Genomic DNA, 21254 nt, shown 5'->3' on the forward strand with positions numbered 1-21254 from the left:
CCTCGCTTTCCATGCCGATTAGCGTCCACTGCAGGGCAGATCAGTGTAGCATTGCATTTCTAATGAAGTCCTTATTCAGCAGATTTGCAGCTGATTAAGTTATAATCAAAACATTTTTTGCTTTGTTAATGTCTGTGCACACACGGCATTAATCTTCATCAGTATTTACACTGCATCTGACATTAATACCATCAAGTTCTATCTTCTCCTGCTCAGCACCCCACCCCGAACCCTATTCTACCCTTAGGTAGACAGCACAACACATCAGACAGGTCCACTTGAAAAGAATTTTTACTTGAGAGCCAGAGGATAAATTTATAGGCGGTTTTTATAACTATTTTAGCATAAAATGCTGTTAAAGCGCACCTGTCAGCAGAATTGTGCTCAGTAAACTACATACACTGTCAGGTGGGCGACATTACACTGATTAAAATGATACCTTAGTTGATGAAATCCGTGCTGTGGTTCTTGTGTAATCTTTACTTTCAGTTTGGAGATAATGATATGCTCGTGCTTCGGGGCGGACAGTGTGGAGGCGCTCTATCTGATGCTCTGCTTACATATTCATCTGTATCCTCTTATGACAGCTCACTGTGCCTTCATGGCCTGCCTCCTATTTTACATAATGCATCTAGTAGTGCAAGGCTAGGTAAAATAGGGGGCAGGTCAGTGAAGGCACAGTGAGCTGTCAATTTCAGCTATAAAAGGCTCATGCACGTGATCATTTTTTCAGTCCAAGTGCAATCCGATGTAATTTTTCATTCATACTGCCCTAGTCCAAGGAAAAAGAAAACGTTGCATGCCCGAGTGGTCCGAAATTCGGATTTCACTCAGCAAGACAAGTCAGTGAGTCCGTAGAAAACGGCAGAGTGCACTCAGATGACATCTGAGTGCAGTCCAATTTCCACAGACTGGTGACGATGCAGACAATTATTCTCCATCTTCTCATCCAAGAGAATTGGATCACACTATGCCGACACTGATCAAGCTCTGATCAGTGTGATCAGCATATTCGACCAGATTCTCTCAGATGAGAGAATATACCCTCATGAGACCCTAGCCCAAGACGGCTACACAGGGGGACAAGGCTTTTATTAAATCTGTGAATAGAGGCCACAAAGTTCTTCCAGACCCATCACACAAAAGATAACAGAGGCAGCGAACCTATAAACTCCACTGACTTACAATTTGGGTATTGCTTTAACTTGATCTAGACCTCTAGGCAAGCACATATATGACGCTTATTTATTACGGGAAGGGGCATAAAACAGAGTAGGTTCTAAACTGAGTATCAAGGGCTCCGAAAATAAAATGAAAAATAAAAAGTAAATATTACAGTCCAAGGCCTCTTTCACACTTCCGGATATTTCCGGTACTGGAAAAAACAGTACTGGAGATATCCGTGTCCGTTGTGTAACGGTGTATGATACATGTGGCATATGTGTGCCACATCAGAATCACACGTACCAGCGCCTGTGAATTAGCAGTACAGTTAAAGCTGTTCCCAAGCACTGGGTGCTGAACCTTTCCCTCATCATTGTCCTCTGCCGACACTGCGATCAGCGCCTGCAGGGGACAATGTTGAGAGTAGCATTCTGCTCTCGCTGTCTCCTAGTGTAAAAATAATAATAAAATAAAAAATAAAAAAATCCTTATAGTCACCTGTCCGAAGATTAAATAAGTGTCCGACGCTGTAATCTATCAGACCACACACGCTGAGGAGCAGAGGAGTATGACTCGCTCCGGCGAGCGGATCCCTGACCTGCGTTGAGCTCACTGAGCGGTGTCCTGTCACGGGCCCGCTAGCTGCAGTAAGTCATTCTCCCCTGCTCCTCAGCATGTGAGGTCGCCTCAAGTCACCGCAGAGGCTGATGCAGAATTGTCAGTCAGATGGATTACAGCGTGGGACAGCATGTCGGACAGGTGAGTATTATGGGGGGTTTTTTTGTTTTGTTTTTGTTTTTTTTTTTACAGGGGACAATGGCTTCAGGGAATTAGGTGTAAAGGTGAGTATTATTATTATTATTATTATTAATTATTATAGCGCCATTTATTCCATGGCGCTTTACATGTAATAGGGATATACATAGCAAAAACATTTACATAATCTTAACAAAACGAGTCAGCGACAGGTACAGGAGGAGCGAGGACCCTGCCGCGAGGGCTCACAGTCTACAAGGGATGGGTATAACGTTTATTTTACACTTGCTGGACACAGCGGGGGCAGAACACAACTCTGAACATTGTCCCCTGCTCACGCTGATCTCAACGCCGGCAGGAGACAACAATGACATATGCCTGCAGCACCCGGCGCTTGGAAACATCACAAACAGTACCGCTGATTCCCAGGTGCCGGTATGTGTCACGCAGATAACTCACAGATGTCATCAGTGTGCACGTGTGTGGGACTTTTTGTGGCCCGTGCTGCAGGTAAAAAAGGGACATGTCAGCGTGTTTTGCCCACGGACACGCGGTCAGTGAAAACACATTGGAATGTGCACAGACCCATTCATTTGCATTGGTTTACGTGTGTCAGTGTCTCCAGTATGTGTGGAAAGGGAAACCACACGTACTCGAAACACGGGCGTGTGAAAGAGCCCGAAAGCTAATTTTCAGATCAAGGTGAACGCTCACATATGTAAAAAGGTGTCCGCAGCCCTCAACTACACAAAGAGCGTTAACAAAATATTAGTTTTCACTAGACCTTGAGAAGTGGAAATGGAAAGTGTCGTCTGCCATGCAATGTAGTATTCAGCCCCTTGTTATACTGAGTGTGCACCCTCTATAATGTATCATATTGCTCATTCCGAATTTAGAGTGGTAAGTTATGAGAACACCTTGGACCTCATGACTGCAGCAGAGAATAGTCAAGATATATTCTGCAGCATGCTCATTGTGGGGGTTGTTTATTAGGGAACCGAACTTGTGCAATCACAATGGATAGAAGAGACCTAGCTAAAGACATCCCACAAAGGCTGTTTTGCGTATATATTAAAAATATGAAAAAAGCCATGTTCACACATTCAGGATTCCATTCCTGACAATTCACAAGCTCACGAAAAATTCCCCCGTACACATTAAAATTGGCCAAACATCTGATGTGTATTGGGGTCTCCTGACTCTCCCCAATAGATGTTGGCAAGGAAGAGAAGAATTAGGCAGTATCAATGTAAATGCCCAATACTTTTGTACCCTTGGGAGACAAGCAGCCACCAGAGCTGACTGGCAGCAGCTTTATCCTCTCCCCACTGAAAACATAAGAATACCCAGCCAAGCCAATATGTATTGGGGAATGGGGAGGGGTAGCTGGAGAACAGATAGCAGTCCGCTATAGCTAATCCAAGGTGCCATTTAAAGAAGTTGTCCGGTACTTTTTTTAAATTGCCCAATGTATTCAGCATGTGGCATAAGTATATTTGTAAATACCTTGTGTTGCTGATAATGCCTGTGAGCGGCGCTATCGGTGGCAGCTCACAGACATCAAGTGACCCCGCGCTGACTGCTGGATTGTGGGCGGGGTTATTCCCCACATCACACCCAGCATCCACAGCGCGCTTTCCCAATGAATGGAGAGAGGGAGAGCGCGCGGTGGATGCCGGGTGTGACGCAGGGGGATAACCCCACCCACAACCCAGCAGCCACCGGTGGAACGAGGAAGAGGGACCATCGCCTGCAGCCTGGACTTGTCGTGACGTTAGCACCGGCTGCAGCTGGGGGTTACGTGATGCCTGTGAGCGGCGCTATCTGCAACACAAGGTATTTACAGAGATACTTATGCCCACATGCTGAATAAATTGGGTAACTTAAAAAAAAAAGTACCAGACATCCCCTTTAAGATTCCTCCTTATCCAAGGGGTAACGTTTCTCCTTGAGGAGAGTGACATGTTAAGCATGTCAAGGTGAGGAGACTTTTAAGCCGCAATGCTCCTCTAGGAAATATGCAAATTGTACATTATCCTAAGTCATATGACAAGGCTCGTTAAAGGGTCGATATTGACTTTTAGGATTGCTACTTCCTATAGTTGGCACTAGAGTCCTAGTTCTCTTCCTCTCTGAAGAGAGAATTTGCAAGGTTCCTCCTTAAAATTCTCAGAAAAATCTGACCCTTTTTATTTTTATGTAACCAGGTATTTCTATTCATCAACTGCAAACAGAGATCCTGAAAATGTTAAGCAACCTAAACACGCAGTATATTAGTCAGAGATGACCAGCAACGCATTCTCCCTTTGGCCACTTCATTAAAGGTGTGTTATGCTGTGTTTATATTTGCAGGAGTAACAATTTCCAGTCACTCCATTCATTCCCTATGGGGCTGCTGGAGAAAGCCGAATACAGCGAACAAGCAGACCACAAGAGAATGAATGGTTGACCATGCACACTGCTGCTCCACGTTATCGAGGATAAAAGTGCCCTGTTGGGGGTCACAGTGGTCGGACCACCAATCTAAAACATCTCCTATCCTGTGGATAGTTAATAACTTGTTCCAACTCATCAGAAAATAATGTATTACAACCATAGGAAAAAGAACATACAGTAAACATAGGGAAAAAATACTCTATATCACCAAGTAACAGAGAAGCCAAGTTCGCAAGTGGCCGATCATCTAACACCAGGCTCCAAGCTCATGGACGCACCCAGTCTACACAGCCAGATGTCATGTGCTGTGCTTGGCAGAAGTCTCACTCCAACTGGAAACTTTGCCTCTTGAGAAACTTGTAGCCAACTATAAGTTTTGGCAGGTTCTGCAGCAACATCCATTTACAAGCTGCCCAGCAACTCCACGGCAAGTATCACTGGTACCTGAAGTCGCTGTGCACACCAGCCAGTCTACTCTACTACAGACTAAGGCCACGGCCCCAATATCAGTATTTGGTCAGTATTATTTCTCAGGAGTGGGAGCAAAAACCAGGAGTGGGTGATAAATGCAGAATTGGTGACTTGTTTCTATTATACCTTTTCTCTGATTGTTCCTCACCTGGTTTTGGCTCCCACTCCTGAGAAAAAATACTGACCAAATACTGATAGTGGAGCCGTGGCCTAAAGCGAAGGTTCCTATGCTGATTATTTGGTGCATTTTTACAAGTGCTATCCACGTTTTTCATGAATAGCAATTGTACCTGTGATAGTCAATTGGGCTGTTCACATGTCAGTGATTTTTTTTGCGGGCAGAGTGGTCCGTGCAAAATCATAGGAGGCATGTCTGATATTGATCAGAATGTTGGATGAAACTCAGCAATGAAAGTTTAGGGGTCTGGGAAAGGTGGTGAAACTATTTTTTCTTATCAGTGAAAAAAAAAAAAAAGATGAAACTGACAAAACTCGGTCAGTTTTTCTTGTACGTGAGAAAAAACAGATGTGTGAATGAGGCCTAAGGCTAGAGACACATTGCATTTATAGCTACAAAAATTACAGCTGCAAAAATTTACAGCTATAGACAGACAGATATCTATGCATCTGTTCCCACATGTAAAAAAGTATACTGCATGGTATTTTTTTTTTTTGCAATTGCTCTCCGTATTAGAAAGCCCAGTCCACTGCACTTTTCTTTAGGCAAATGCAAATAAATACCAACCAGATGGAGTCCAAAAGAATACACTTCAAGGGCCCGATTCATCTAGACCAGAGTGTCAGACGCTTCTTATTGATGAAGAGGAACAAATGGTGTAGGGAACATTACAGGACCTCATGAATTATATGACCTGTGAAGTCATGCCTCACCGAGCCCCAGCTCCGCAAATAACTGGGATGTAGATGCCAAAAGTAAAAAAAAATGTATGCGCAACTCTGAGTTGCACTTGATTTTCACAACTTTTCAAAGCTTTTGTGCCAGAATTCTGGCGTTAAAGCTTTGTTGTATCAAGCCCAATGCCTCTATCTAGTTATTGGGGGCCAACAAGGAACTTGTCATGTGAAATGACACTATTAACCTGTAGATATGGGGTTAGTCTGCATGTTAGTGGTGTTCTGACACCATGCGGCATCGGCACTGAGAGCCCTGCTGCCAGGAGGAAATTAACTCTATTCACCCGGCAGGCTCGCTCCTTCAGTCACAGTGGTGGCGCAGGCACGCTTTCTGTCACTGCTCAGTGTATAGAGACCAGCGGTTGTAACCGCACCTCCGACATTGACTGACACAAGGATCAGCATTAAAGCCGGCTGTCAGTCAGTGTTCGGGTGCAGTTACAGCCGCCGCTCTCTATACACAGACCAGTGACTAAAATGGAGCCGATGCGACCGCTATAACGGGAAGACGAACGTTACAGGGGGAAATAAATTTCATTTCTTCCTGGCAGCGGGACTCTCAGCGCCGGCACCACACAGTGTCAGAATGCTATTAACCTGCAGATTAACCCCATATCTGCAGGTTAATAGCGTTATTTTACATAACAGGTTCCCTTTAAGTTAAAATGTTAGGCCAAGTGCACAAATTCAGTAATTCTTAGGCTGAGTCCACACTAAGTTAGAGACCAGTGTTCTTTGCATCGGTTCAGGAATTATACACCCGACAGTAAGCACAGTCAGGATGGATCCTGGAGGCATCTGTCCACCATAGGGATCTATTGTACAGAAACATACATCACTCTGCAGTAGCCTTCTGTATAGGAAAGTGCAGCATGTGGTGCTTTCTATACAGTATGCAGTCGCACACTTGCCAGACGGAGGCCGTAATAACACACTTTCGTCCCCGGACTGGTGAATGTTGGCCTATGGCATGTGACAATATACATCAGGAAAATCTCTTCTGTATACTCTAGGCTCGGTGTACACATGTGTGCAATAGTCTTAGGAAATGTATCAAACTTGAAAATTCTGAAACAAAGGCAGCTTAGTGCTCACTTCCAAGTTTCAGGTGTATACGGCTGACAGTGGTTTTAAAGGGGTTGTCCACTACTTATTATCCCCTCCCCAATGTATCCCCCCGGGGCCCATAAGTGTTTTTGTAAATACCTTCTGTTGCAGTTACTGCCTGTGAGCGGGGCTATCACTGGTAGCTCACAGGCATCACGTGACCCCCGACTGCAGCCGGCTCTGACATCCGCTGACGTCACGACAAGTCCAGGCTGCAGCCGAGGGTCCCTCTTCTGCGTTCCACCGGTGGATCCTGGGTTGTGGGCGGGGTTACCCTGGGCGTCACACCCGGCATCCACCGTGCACTCTCCCTCTCCCCATTAATCGGGAAAGCGTGCGGTGGATGCTGGTGTGACGCGCAGGGATAACCCCGCCCACAACCCAGCAGCCACCACGGGGACCCCAGCGCTGAGTCACGCCTCACTTGACAGGACGTCAGCACAGGGTCACGTGCTGCCTGTGAGCGGCCACCGATAGCGCCGCTCACAGGCATTATCTGCAACGGAAGGTATTTACAAAAAGTCTTAGGGGCCCCAGGGGGATACATTGGGGGGGCATAATAAAAAGTTGTGGCCGACTTCTTTAAAATATTGGCTTGTGGACTACAATACTTGGTGGGCATTGCCACGATCACTACATAGAAAACCAACAGAACCGCATATAAGTGGCGTTCAAATTGACATTGGGGAAACCTGTTCTCATCTGAAGTGGCCAGTCCCAGTGTGGCAGGATCCGCTCTCATTGGCCTGCTGATGACCTTTGCCAGTGCGGCATCACATCTCCGGAGAACCCTTCTGACCTCATACTTGACTGGACGTAACGCATACATCCAGCGATGTTCAACTTCCAACTATTTCACATGCTTGGAATAAAACGTGGAACGTTTCCCGGCTTGTCGACCCATGGTGAAATCCAATGTTACACTTTGACACAGTGACGGGCAGGACAACAAACAGACATGGCAAACACACTTAGTGCCCACCGCACGTGCCCTCTTACCTGGCAGCAGCACGGCTTTCAGCTTTTTCAGTTTGGTTTCTGGGCTGAGTTTATCTTCATGCTGGAAAATATGAGCGAAATCTATGAGCGACATATGGACAGGCGGCGTTCGCGTGAAGACATCTGCAGCACATGTGCAATGCAATGTGTAGATGAGCGGGCGGCAAACGTGGACTACAACACCCAACGGGTCAGAACTGCTGCTGGGGGTTGTAGTCTCACTACAGGGTGCAGACTATGACTTTATACTGTCAATGTGAAGTTCACTTGACTTGCAGTGAGCCCCCTCCCCCGTATAGAGGTAGATATAAGTTCTCCACTGTATATGTGTGCGCTATATCCCAGCACATACCTGAGGTGGCAGGAGATAGGACCTGAAGGTCGGCTTCTGCTGTCTAATGGAGAACATCGTGGCTGTGCAGACAAGTGCAGATGGCGCTGCTCCCTCCCGCCTGCAGCTGCTCTTATCCTCCCCGGACCTGTGCAGCCTGCGCCATGGCTGCAGCCTTCTGGCTTTTGTTGGATCTCAGGCCAGACATTTCCCTCTCCCTCTGTGGGTCTCACTCCCACACGCACTTTGTATTTGCATTCTCACTGATTTCCTGTGAGTCTGTCCCTTTCTTTTCACAGTCTGTGCACATGTGCAGAACAGCATTCAGGAGCGCTGCTCCGGAGCTCTGCACTGCTATCTGGTGGCAATGTCGTGTAACGCAAGTCATGAGCTGAGGAAGAAAATATAATAATTGAAAAAATAATGATGGAAATAGGAGAACACTACAGTTGTTTTGTGAATTAGCCTGATATGTAATTTTGGAGAATTGATGATGAGGGGAATGTTCACACAATCTTTTGTCTTCTGAGGTGGATTCACTAAAAAATTATCCACAAAAACTGCTTCAAAAACACTTGTCAAAATTCTTCCAATTCATTTCTATGGAAAATCCAATCTCCTGTCCATGTGAGTAATGTTTTGTTCCTGAGGCTATGTTCCCATAATGAGCTTTTGGTGAGTATTTGATGTTGCAGATTTTCTGGGATGGGCTAGTCCCTGTTTGATGTGCTCAAAGACAGTGCGCTCTGTCGATGGCTCAGATCAAGTAGTAACAACAGCACCAGAGCGCCTAGGTAATGTGTGCTGTAAGACGAATATCCAGAGTGCAGAGACCAGCGCCGCCCCCCACAAGTGACGGTGACGTCACTTGCAGGGGTGGTGGCGCTGGTCTTGGTCTCTGCATTCCGTGGAATTCTGACAATAAGCGCTCTTTTGCAGCTGATCTGAGCCATCGAGAGAGCGCACTGTCATTGTGCACATCGCACAGGGACTGGCCCAGTCTTGAAGCGAGGGTCACTGATGTCGCTTTGTTTCAGTCTCTTATTGTCAACTACAGGATAGGCGGACCTAGGTCTTATATAGACTAGGCTGTTTTTTGTTGTATTATAGCCATTTTTGAGCTTTGTAAATGTTTTTAATTCCATTTTTGTGTCATGTCTTGTTTTTGATAAAATAATAAAAATGCATGTGAGGTGATCACTATTGTCTACATATCTCTTGTCCTCTTTTTTACTCAAATGTTATAATTGATAAGTAGTAGTTGATCCCCTTCTATGTATAGGTGGTGCCGTGTAATTATTACTTACATAGGATCTATTTAAAACTAAATTTGTGAATTAAATGCGTGTTTATCATGTTTCCACAACGGAACGCACTAAAAATGCACATGAGTTTTTCACCTGCGGATTTTCTGAATCTAATTAAAGTTTATGGAGAAAATCTGCAAGTAAAACTCAGCGTACCCGCAAGAGGAATTGAAACACGCACCGCAGGTCAGTTTATGCTGAGTAAATAGAAAAAGCACAGTGGGCACGAGATTACTATAAATCCCATCCACTTTGCTGGAACAGTTAAACTATAAGACGCTGTGTTTTTGACACAGTGTAAAAAATTCAACAAAGATTCATCGTGGACACAAAAGCCTGAAGAGGTTTTAAAAACTGCCTGTTGGAAAGGAATCCCTTAAAAATAAACACTTTCTGAAGCAGCTTTTTCTAAAAGAAAAACCGTGTAAATGTCGCCTAACTGCCGAGCTGTGTTTTCTACCTTTAACAACACATCAGCTTTTCTTTGCATATTCACCACGTTCCAAATTATTTTGCAATTACTATTTTCCTCTGATTTTCCTAAATGGTTGATGAATATGAGTCAGTATAAGGGTGCAGTCAGAAGGCTGTATAAATCAGACCAAGATCAGAACGCAGTGCTCGGACTGGCCGGCGGGTCTCCTGACCCGAGCATGACAGCTGCAATATATGAACTTGTCATGCTTGAGTCTGAATAGCCGCCAGCCAGTCCGTACATTGCGATCTGATCTCAGTACGATTTGTACAACCGTCTGACTGCGCCATAACCTCCCAATGATAACAGTATTTTTTTTTTTCAAAACTAAAACAGCTAAAAATGCACTGTTCCATATTATTATGCACTGCAGAGTTTCCAAACATTTTATAGGTTGTAGAGATCTGAAAATGGTCATTTGTTGAATTTGCAGCATTAAGATGTCACATGTACTGAAATAAAAACCTTTTCCAATCAAAAACATCTTACCAGGCCAGGTTACATGATAACACCTCCACAATTCTTGCATTCATTGAACTTGTAAGTTTTTGGATAGTTTCTGGATGAATTTCTTTGCTGGATGTCAGAGTAGCCTCTCAGATCTGCTGTTTTGATGTGAACTGCCTCCTACCCTCATAGATCTTTACTTGAGGATACTCCAAAGGTTCTCAATAGGGTTGAGGTCAGTGGAGGATGGTGGCCACGCCAGGAGTTTCTCTCCTTTTTGGCCTCCTTCACATGTCCATGTTTCCATTACGTGTAGCATTTTTTTTTTTACTGATACTAAGTGTACCCATTATAATTTATGCTGCTATGCACATGTCAGTGTTTATACATGGACCGTGTTTCCGTGCAAAACACACAGAGACATGTCCATTTTTTTCTGGCTGCAATGATGACAAGGGGCAATCTGAGTCTACGGGCCCATGAAAAACACATATAGTACATGGGTGGCATCTGTGTACCATCCGTGTGCTGCATGTGTTTAACATTTCAATGTATACAAGAAGCTTTGTCATTTAATTCTTTCTTTAACCATACTGGAAAAACATTGATGGTAAACACGGACACGCGGATGACACACTGATGGAAAACACTAATGGCACTGTAAGAGGATGTCCAGGACAAACACGCACTTTTTGTATGTTTTTAGTGCATAGAATATAACAAGCACTTATGCAAACGGTACATGTGTAATAATGTGAATGACATAGTGCGTACAATTTTATAGGATGTGATATATGATGTGGTATTTAATAAGTGGATGACTCAAAAGTATTTTGATAAAGATGTAAAGTGTTATTATATTGGGTATAGGGACAGTATAAGGATAGGAAATTAGGATATAGGATTAGGATAAAGTGATAGGTGTAGATAGGAATGGGGAAGTGCAGTGGAGGGCACAATAGTATCAGTAAATAGTTAGGTATAGCATAGGAGCAGTTCAAGTATTCAGGAACAACTCCATTATGGGAGGGGCAGGAGCAGCGTCGGACTGGGGTGTCTGGGGCCCACAGGAGGAATTGACCCTAGGGGCCCACCCTACAGCAGTATGCCAATACTTGTTATCCCCATTATCCCCCTTATTGTGGAGCATCAATTGTAAAACACAGGCGGCTCCTGCACATCTACTGTGTGCCACCATAACTGGGATGTCCAAATATGGTAGTTTGCATTAAAGGGGTTCTTTGGTAAGAGACACCGATCTATGGGCTCTACAAGATAGGTGATAACTTATTGATCGTTTGGGTCCGACCATTGGAAACTGCACCGATTGGAAGAATTGGGAAGTTTTATCCGGAAGAATTGGGAAATTTTATCCCTGACAGGACACTTTTATTCCCATTTTAAAATGCTGCGGCAGGTGAGATGTCTGACCGCAGCTCCATTCATGCTCTTTGGGGCTTCCAGAATGAATGGATCAGTGGTCAAGTCGCACATGCCGCTCCAGTCTAATGGAGATAAAAGCTCCACATTCTGCCGATGAGAGCGGGTTCCAGCAGTTAGACCCCCACCAATCAATAACTTATCACTTATCCTGTGGAGAGGTGATTACTTGTTTTCACCGGAGAACCCCTGTAAGTGCATCTTGTTCCAAATTATTTAATCACTAATGGAAATAAAGAATCTCCTCCTGCTTAATATCAGATAGAACAATTGACTGCCATACACAACACAATCCACTATTCCAAGAAAAATAATGCCATATACAAGGGAGAAATACCGTCACAAAGTGACCAAATCACATATTACCACCACATAATGAGCGAATAATACCACATACTGTACAAGGGAGAAATACCGCCACACCGTGAGCAGACCAGATATTACCAGCATCTAGCGACCAAATAATTCCACATACAAGAGAGAAATACCCCCACACCATGACTGGACTACACATTACCACCACATAGTGACAGAATAATAGCACCACACCGTGACTATAACACATATTACCAGCATATAGCGACCAAATAATACCACATACAAGGGAGAAATACCTCTACACCGTGACCAGACCACATATTACCACCACATAGTGACCGAAAAATACCACATACTGTACAAGGGAAAAATACAGCCACACCATGACCAGACCAGATATTGCCAGCATATAGCGACCAAATAATTCCACATACATGGAAGAAATACCACCACAACATGACTGGATTGCATTAATAAAAACCACAATACTAACAACACTGTTATTATGACCAGTTACATTATACACAAGAGCTTTGTAGAAAGCTTATAGTGTATATTGTAAGGGTACAGGTAATACAGTGACTCGCCAATGACAATATATACAGGAGCTCTGTATAAAGTGTACAGGTAATACAGTGATCACCAGTTACATTATACACAGGAGCTCTGTATATAGTGTCAGTGTACAGGTAATAAAGGGATCACCAGTGACATTATACACAGGAACCCTCTATATAGAATATATTGTATAGTGTCAGTGTACAGGTAACACACTGACTCACCAGTGACTTCTCTATTTGAAATCCTTCATCTTCGATTTTCTACTTCATCTGGCACAGACCGCCATCACTTCTTCTAGCCAGGACTCGTCTCTGCAGAAAATAACACACAGTTATCAATAGCTGATCGCTTCTAGAGCACATTCCCCACTTATTCCTCGACTACACCAGATGAAAAAAAAGGAGACATAGTGCCGCCCTGCACCATTACAAGGTCTCTCTTTTGTCCCCCCATGGAAAAAAGTATTCTAAAAGGTAAATTATATTACAGCAATAATGCTCCCTAATTGGACCCTACAGTAATTATGTCCGTCTACTTGCCACCATAAACTAATAATATAGGTTTCTCATTTTGGCCTCCATACATTAATTAGGTCCCTCAACCTGGCCCTATTAATTAATAATGTCCCCCATCTTGGGCCCCTATGTCCCTGGTACTGGCCCCTATGTCCCTGGTGCTGGCCCCATGTCCCTTGGGCTGGGCCCATGCCCCTGCTCCCATGCCCCTGGTCCCATGTCCTGGCCTCATGTCCTGGCCTCATCCTGGCCCCATGTCCTGTCCCCATCCTGGCCCCATGTCCTGGCCCCATGCCCCTGTCCCATATCCTGGCCCCATGCCCCTGGTCCCATGCCCCTGGTCCCATGTCCTGGCCCCATGTCCCTGGACCCATAGCCTGGTCCCATGCCCCTGGTACCATGTCCCTGGCCCCATGCCCCTGGTCCCATGTCCTGGCCCCATGCCCCTGGTCACATGTTCTGGCCACATGCCCCTGGTCCCATGTCCTGGTCCCATGCCCCTGGTCCCATGCCCCTGGTCCCATTTCCTGGCCCCATGCCCCTGGTCCCATGTCTTGGCCCCATGCCCATGGTCCCATGTCCTGGCCCCATGACCCAGGTCCCATGTCCTGGCCCAATGACCCTGGTCCCATGTCCTGGCCCCATGTCCCTGATCTCATGTCCTGGCCCAATGCCCCTGGTCCCATGTCCAGGCCCTATGTCCCTGGTCCTGGCACCACATCCATAGAAGAAGAAGAAAAAAAAAGATTCTTCTTACCTGCCTGTACTCCTGGCGCCACGCGGCGTCCTCTCCCTTCAGATCCGGCGTGGTCGTGTTAAAATGGTCGCCGACCTATCAAATGCTGGTGGCTGATGTCAGTGCCGCCTGCAATGGGCTCACTGACATCAGCCTCCGGCCTCTGATAGGTCGGCGGCCATGTTAACTATTGCGGTGCAGACTTTCTGCACCACAATATCTTTCAACTGCTTGTGCGTCCTTGGACACACATTCAGTTGAAACCAGCGGGCCCCCTCTTTTTCCTGCTCGGGGGTCCACCAGGGACCATTCTAAAAACTGCAACCCTCAAGGTGCTCAAAACCACATTCAAGAATTTTTGGAATGTGGAAGAACACAATGAACATTTAACTTTTTTCACAAAAATTTTACTTTAGACCCAATTTTACTTTTAACAGGAAAAAATAGACCCCAAAATTTCTTGTGCAATTTCTCCCGAGCATGCCGATACCCCATATGTGGGGGAAAACCACTGTTTGGGCACACGGCATGGCTCAGAAGAGAAGGAGCGCCATTTGACTTTTTAAATGTAAAACTTGCTGTCACGGGTGTGTCAGGTGTAATAGACATTATCACCGGCCATGCATAAATAGAAATAAAACAAAAACTGACACGCGGTTTTATTTATGTGTGTTTTTTTTTTCTTTCTCCCATGGTTCATGGATCCTGTTGCAGAGCTGGCAGAGCAGCTGCGCAGGCTGTCTCTGGAGATGACTGACCTCCGCTATGAGGTTCAGCAGCAGCAACAGCGGCTGCAGGTCCCTAATGTTGGGGTCTCTGTGAGTAAGCCGGTCCAGCTTGAACCCAAGGTTGTTTTCCCAGGCAGGGTTTCAGGAGGTAGGGACAAGTTTTTTGTGTTCAAGGAAGCTTGCAAACTGTATTTTAAACTTCGTCTGGAGATGAGGTGCAACGAGTGGGGATTGTGATCTCACTACTGCAAGGAGAACTTCAATCTTGGGCTTTCACTTTGTCACAGGGTTCAATTTGTCTCCAGTCTGTGGAGGGATTTTTCGGGGCTCTAGCCCTCATCTATGATGATCCTGACCGAATCTCCTTGGCTGAGTTCAGGCTGCGTCGCCTACAGCAGGGGAATCGGTCAGTGAAGACGTATAGCTCCGAGTTCCGCAGATGGGCAACTGATACAAAATGGAATGACCCGGCTCTCAGAAGCCAATTTTATCAGGGACTTACTGAAAGATTGAAGGATGCTTTAGCAGTGTATGAAACCACAGAGTCCTTGGAGGCTGCCATGTCTTTGGCCATACGGGTTGATAGATGCCTTCAGTGGGTGAGACCACCTTCTCCGGAGCCCTCTTTTCGGGGTAATGCCCCTTTGCCAGAGGAGCAGTTTGGGGGTGAACCAGTACTGGGGAAGGTGGAAGAACCCATGCAGTTAGGGGGTGCCTCTGCATTGTATGTTTCCCCTGAGATCCGCAAAAAAAGGGCATATGTTTTTTTTGTGGAAAAAAGGGACATTTTATTGGGACCTGTTCCTCGATTACTAAGCAAAAGAAAACCCGATTAACCCTTGGTAGTCTGGAGTTGGATAATCAAGGGGTGAATTTATCATCAACCTGCAGTTCTCGGTTTGTCCTGACAGCAGAGGTGGTGCTAGAGAGCAAGACTGAAAAAATTTCTGTTTTGTTGACAGTGGAGCTGGAGTCAGCATGGTTGATGCTGAGTTGGTGAAAACTTTGTGAGGTCTTGCTTGCTGTACTTTAGCTAAGCCCATTCCCATCTTCTCCATCGACTCAGCGCACAGACCTGGACAATCTTCCCACACCAATTGTACTGGGTCTACCCTGGTTGGTGAAACATAATCTGTTGGTGGATTGGCAATCCAGAGAGATCATTGAGTGGGGAGAATACTACCATGAGAACTGTTTAAACATTTCCCTTTCTACAGTCTCTACAGAGACCTTACCTGCATTTTTGTCTGGTTTTGAGGACGTTTTTTCTGAGAGGGGGTGTCAGGATTTGCTTCCTCACCATGCATATGACTGTCCTATTAACCTGACCCCCGGAGCTAAACTACCAAAGTCTAGACTGTATAATCTTTCTGGCCCCGAGAGACAAGCCATGAAGGATTTCACTGCATAAAGTCTGGAGAAGGGACATATCTGACCTTCATCTTCACCCGTGGCGGCACGGTTCTTCTAGAATTATATTGATACTGCAGCTATATTCAGTCAACTCGATGTTTCTCAATCCTTTCTTGTGTAAGTTGATGCGTCGGAGGTGGGGGTTAGGGCTGTGTTGTCTCAGGGTCCGTCCCCTGGTAAATGGCGTCCATGCGCTTTCCTTTCTAAAAAATTATCTTCGGCTGAGAGAAATTATGAGGTAGGTAATAGGGAACTTTTGGCGATTAAATTGGCGTTCGAAGAATGGCAACATTGATTGGAGGGGGCTGTCCATCCTATTACTGTTATCACAGACCATAAGAACCTGTCATATCTTCAATCGGCTAAACATATCAACCCTAGGCAAGCTAGATGGTCCCTTTTTTTTACTAGGTTCAATTTTGTTGTCACTTTCCATCCAGGGGTCAAAAATGTCAAGGCTGATGCTTTGTCCCGGAGCTTCCCTGGTGGTGGTGATGATGAGAACCCTGCCCCGATTTTGCAGAAGGGGGTAGTCATTTTGGCATTGTACCCTGAACTGGAGGGTGAGGTGTTGGAGGCTCAGTGGGACACCCCTGCCTCCTGCCCTTAAAGAAGGTTATTTGTACCATCTAATCTGCACTGCAAAGTAATTAGGGAACATTACAACTCTGTGCTTGCTGGTCATCCAGGTGGTAAGGCAACTGCGGACCTCCTTTGTCGTAGTTTTTGGTGGCCGGGTTTGCATCAGAATGTGATTTAACACGTAGCTGCTTGTAGTATTTACGCGTGTTCTAAAGTATCGCATAGTTGTCTGTCTGGTACTCTTCTTCCGTTACCTATTCCTAGCAGGCCATGGACACACTTGTCCATGGATTTTTTTACTGACCTACCAGTATCTGCAGGCAAAACTGTGGTTTTGGTAGTAGTAGATAGGGTTAGTAAAATAGTTCACTTCATCGCATTAGCCAGAGAGCTCCACAGAAGGACTTTGCTGGACTGTTTGTGATACCGAGAGCGGGCGAAACCTATGAACTGTGCTATACTTTATCTTTTTGTTTTCCCGTTATCCTGGAGAGGACTTGTTTATGTTTGTGGAACCCTGAAGGGGTTTATGCCGTATAATAAAACCCTTTTCTTTTCTTTTTTTTTTTTCTTTTGTCCTTCGGTATATAAATTATACTGCTCACCTTCTTGCACTGGGACTCGTATTTAGGACTAAGGTGGTTGAAAGGAGTGAGGTTGACTAGCCCAGGGAATGGGGATGACTCGGTACCCGGGCCTTTGCCTGGCCTTGGGGATGTCGCGGTGGTCGGCTCCCGGGCCCGTGCCCTGGGGTCGCTCTTTAAAAAGGGGATAATAGGTTTCTTAGTTTTATGAAAGTTCGTGATGCCACCTGTGGCTTCTGGTGAGAATCACCAGCGCTGCGCAGTCCACTGAGGCCAATGATAAGGCAGCTCGATGGTATAGCTCCCCACAGGTGGAGCTAGGCCTCAGGGCAGCGTACGGAAAGGGGGATGCAGGACGGGCGAGACCCAGCCGGGTCAGAGCAAGAACAGGGACGGACACGGTAGTCACTTCAGTACCTTTACTGATGGAAATCAGGCACGTCCCGGAGCACTGTAGGGTGAAGGGTGCATATCAGGATCCTCCCCAATAAGCCGGTATAGGGCCTCCTTTTTCTTGCCTCTGCATAGTAAGTTTCTGACCTGCCTGGAGCTAGGCCTAACTTTGTCTCTGTCCTGCGCTGGCTGACCTTGTGGTTGGGCCTTTTCTTGGAATACACGCTCCTCAGCTTGCGGGGCCTATGTGTCTCCCGGCTCTGTTACGTATCAGCTCTCTGGTGAACCTGGGACCTGTAGTTCTCCAGGGATTCCGGTTATACCTTACTGGGTCGTAGAGATCCCGGTAAGCTCGGACCCGGTGTCCGGTATATGTTTCGGGGTGAGCTGGGTAAGCTCCTCTGCCCCCACTGCTTCTCACTTTCCACTCACCTTCGGCCACGTTGGGGCCTCACTAGGCTACTCACACTAACGGCAGCCTGCCGCGCTTCACCGATCTTATGGCGCCGGCACACCTAAAGCTCCCTATTCTGAGCTTCAACTGAGTCTGGACTGTGCTCCACTGCAGGCTGACCTCTCTCAGGCTTCTCTACTGCAGGAACTCTCTCAACAGACTTGTCTCTCTGTCGACTCCAGACTGCACTGCCTAGCTCCACTTTGCCTATTTATATCCCTTACGGGCTCCCTCTGCTGGTCTGAGGTGGAAGGTGGAGATGTGTGAATGTTTATGGGGGCCTCTTGTGGAGGAATCCATCAATGCACTCTTCTAGGATCTGTGATACCAAGCGCAGCTGGGCGTCACAAGGTGATTGAAGATCTCACATGATGTCCACGGTTGTTCTTCTTGAGCCATCGGATTTCCTTATTTCGAATGTGGAGCAACAATATGAACAATTACATGGACACATGGAATATTATTTATTCATTATGTCATGATCTCCACTGCATAGACAGACTTGAAGAACAAGTTACAGTTGACTATTGGGTCAACGGGACAATCTATCAATCAAGAAGTGCCCAATTTAAGGTCCTGTATAGAGAGATTATGTATGTTGTCCCATGACAGTATTATTGTATGATCAAATATCTTTCATTTTTTACTTGTGATTATACTATGTTATACTTGTTGATCTGTATGCTCAGATATCTTCTATTTTTTACTAGTGATCATACTTGCTTGCCTCTGTTAACACAGAAGAGAGAGATGCTCCCTGCCCCCTTTCCCACCCCCCTCCTTCTTTTTCCATTACCCTTCCCTTCTTCTTGCTTTCCTCTTGATTCTGTTACCCAACTCTATGGGTCTTGTCCTTTCCTCCTAATGTTAAACCTGCCTCTGCGAGAGTGGATCAAGTTCCCCCTAAAAGCCCCATTATGTTAGACATAGTGAAACAGCATGGTACACATATAGGAGGGTTGGTTTTGGACAACTGTTATGTGATTGGGATGACACTAGTAGGGAATTACCCCTCTGGAACAGAATTTAGGGGACCCTTTACGGACTTATGAGACAGGGGACCCTTAATGGATTTATGAGACAAGGGACCCCTAATGGACTTATGAGACAGGTATTGAATAGTCCGTGGTTACATGCATCCATTTTGATATTCTTTAATGTTGCATATATATATGCCAATGACCGGCGGGATAGAATAGGGCCCTGTACAATGCCATGTACGTATGAATATCATCTAACATGCAGGCTGGTTAAACCCATTGTATCAGTGTAGGGCGGTAATCCACACTGTGGCCGCGCTCCTCGCAATGGCAGCTATTAACATCAGAATCTTAGATCACATAACTAGGACCGTCTTGTGCGCATGTGCGGCTGAAGAATCCCGGAGCTCCAAGACGCACCGACAGGCCCGATATGTGACCTCCGCTGCTTAGCAGCGGTGGGTAGCATGCGGTCCACTGAGTGCTGACGAAAGTATCCTCTGAAGGGAGGTACTCTGCTGGCACATGCGCGCCAAAGACGCTGGGCAGAATCACATGGTGCTTAAGCAGATTAATGATTGGATCGCAATACACATATATATGAAACGCGCGTAGGGGCAGCTGGGCTGATAGCGTTCACTCTGGAAAGTATCCCACACCAGGTAATAACCAATCTTTATATAATGGAAGGCTTGAATTGCACATGTCACTAGTAGCACTTTAGCAGTAGAAAGGATGCACGGTCACCTTATTCATAACAGCTTAAGCCTGCTGGCATATATTGCACATGAAGCACTTCATTATGGCCATCATTGATTTTTTACACCTGTGTTTTGGGATCATGCATTTAGTTGTATAGGACCTTAGTAGACACCCTGGTCATTGAACTGTCGCTATCTTGAGTCATAAGCTTTTAATTCTTGATTAATGGTATGCACTCTATTGTACTCTATGGTATTGTTTGAATTAATTATCTGAATGAAGAATTTTTTTGTCTGGTAAAATACTCTTGGTTTCTCTATGCTTAATGGTCTGGACGAACATAATGTTATATTTATGTATAATAAACCCGCAGGAAGTTACCCTAAGACGTGTTTCCTGTGTCTTCCTCTGTGAGAGACGAGCAAGTCGCTTTACCACACCATGCAGGAACATGGTCTGATCATACCACAGCTACTGGACAGGGGAGGGAGCAAAAGAGCATACAAATATTACAGCATGGGATCACAGCAGATTCTTATTGTGAGGTAAAACATTTCCCTGCCCATTTTTAAACAAAGTTTTACTTCAAAGAAAGAATCAGCTTTGATCCCTTGCTGTAATGTCTGTATAGTCTTTTGAGTCCTCCCCTGCCCAGGAGATGTGGTATGATCAGACCATGTTCCTGTACAGTCAGACACAGCCATTACACAGTACACAGCAGGGGCACATTTATAAGATTATCTCAGCACAGGAACATTTTATTTATACACATCCAATTGTGGAAGTTATTATTATTCCAAGATCTATTGATTAAAATAAACTTTTGTTCATGGGAAAACCTCTTTAACCCCTTTACCCCCAAGGGTGGTTTGCAAGGGTGGGGCCTTTATGACAGAAAATACCCAAAAGTTACCCCATTCTAAAAACTGCTCCCCTCAAGGTGCTCAAAACCACATTCAAGAAGTTTATTAATCCTTCAGGTGCTTCACAGGAATTATTGGAATGTGGAATAAAAAAATTAATATTTAACTTTTTTCACAAAAATGTTACTTTAGACCCAAATTTTTTTTATTTTTGCAGGGGTAATAGGAAAAAATGGACCCCAAAATTTGTTGTGCAATTTCCCCTGGGCACGCAGATACCCCATACTTGGGGAAAAAACACTGTTTGGGCGCACGGCAGGACTCAGAAGGAAAGGAGCGCCATTTGACTTTTTGAATGTAAAATTTGCTTGAATAATTAGTGGACGCCATGTTGCGTTTAGAGAGCCCCTGATGTGCCTAAACAGTGGAAACCCCCCATAAGTGATATAATTTTGGAAACTAGACCCGTCAGGTAACTTATCTAGATGTGTGGTGAGCACCTTGAACCCCCAGGTGCTTCACAGAAGTATATAACATGGAGCCGTGAAAATAAAATTTTCACATTTTTCCCACAAAA

General features: G+C 45.4%; 1 protein-coding gene and 1 long non-coding RNA gene across 3 annotated transcripts in view; one reads left to right on the forward strand and one right to left on the reverse strand.

Annotated features, from left to right (window-relative positions):
* Positions 1–8508, reverse strand: part of MTMR10 (myotubularin related protein 10) — a 107219-nt gene extending 98711 nt beyond the window's left edge. For both annotated transcript variants that reach the window (XM_073652908.1, XM_073652907.1), the window contains exons 1-2: positions 8201–8508; positions 7849–7909 (exon numbers count right to left, since the gene is read on the reverse strand). In XM_073652908.1, the coding sequence (XP_073509009.1) occupies positions 7849–7909; positions 8201–8257 (118 nt within the window). In that variant the 5' untranslated portion in view covers positions 8258–8508. The remainder of the gene's footprint in view (positions 1–7848; positions 7910–8200) is intronic.
* Positions 8509–19702: 11194 nt separating this feature from the next.
* LOC141166334 (uncharacterized) overlaps positions 19703–21254 on the forward strand; it is a 154342-nt gene continuing 152790 nt past the window's right edge. Inside the window, exon 1 of the long non-coding RNA XR_012251282.1 lies at positions 19703–19774. This is a non-coding gene — a long non-coding RNA (uncharacterized lncRNA). The remainder of the gene's footprint in view (positions 19775–21254) is intronic.

This window comes from Phyllobates terribilis, unplaced genomic scaffold (genome assembly GCF_046119375.1).
Source record: "Phyllobates terribilis strain yellow unplaced genomic scaffold, ASM4611937v1 Scaffold_11__3_contigs__length_659146591, whole genome shotgun sequence".
NCBI lineage: Eukaryota > Metazoa > Chordata > Amphibia > Anura > Dendrobatidae > Phyllobates > Phyllobates terribilis.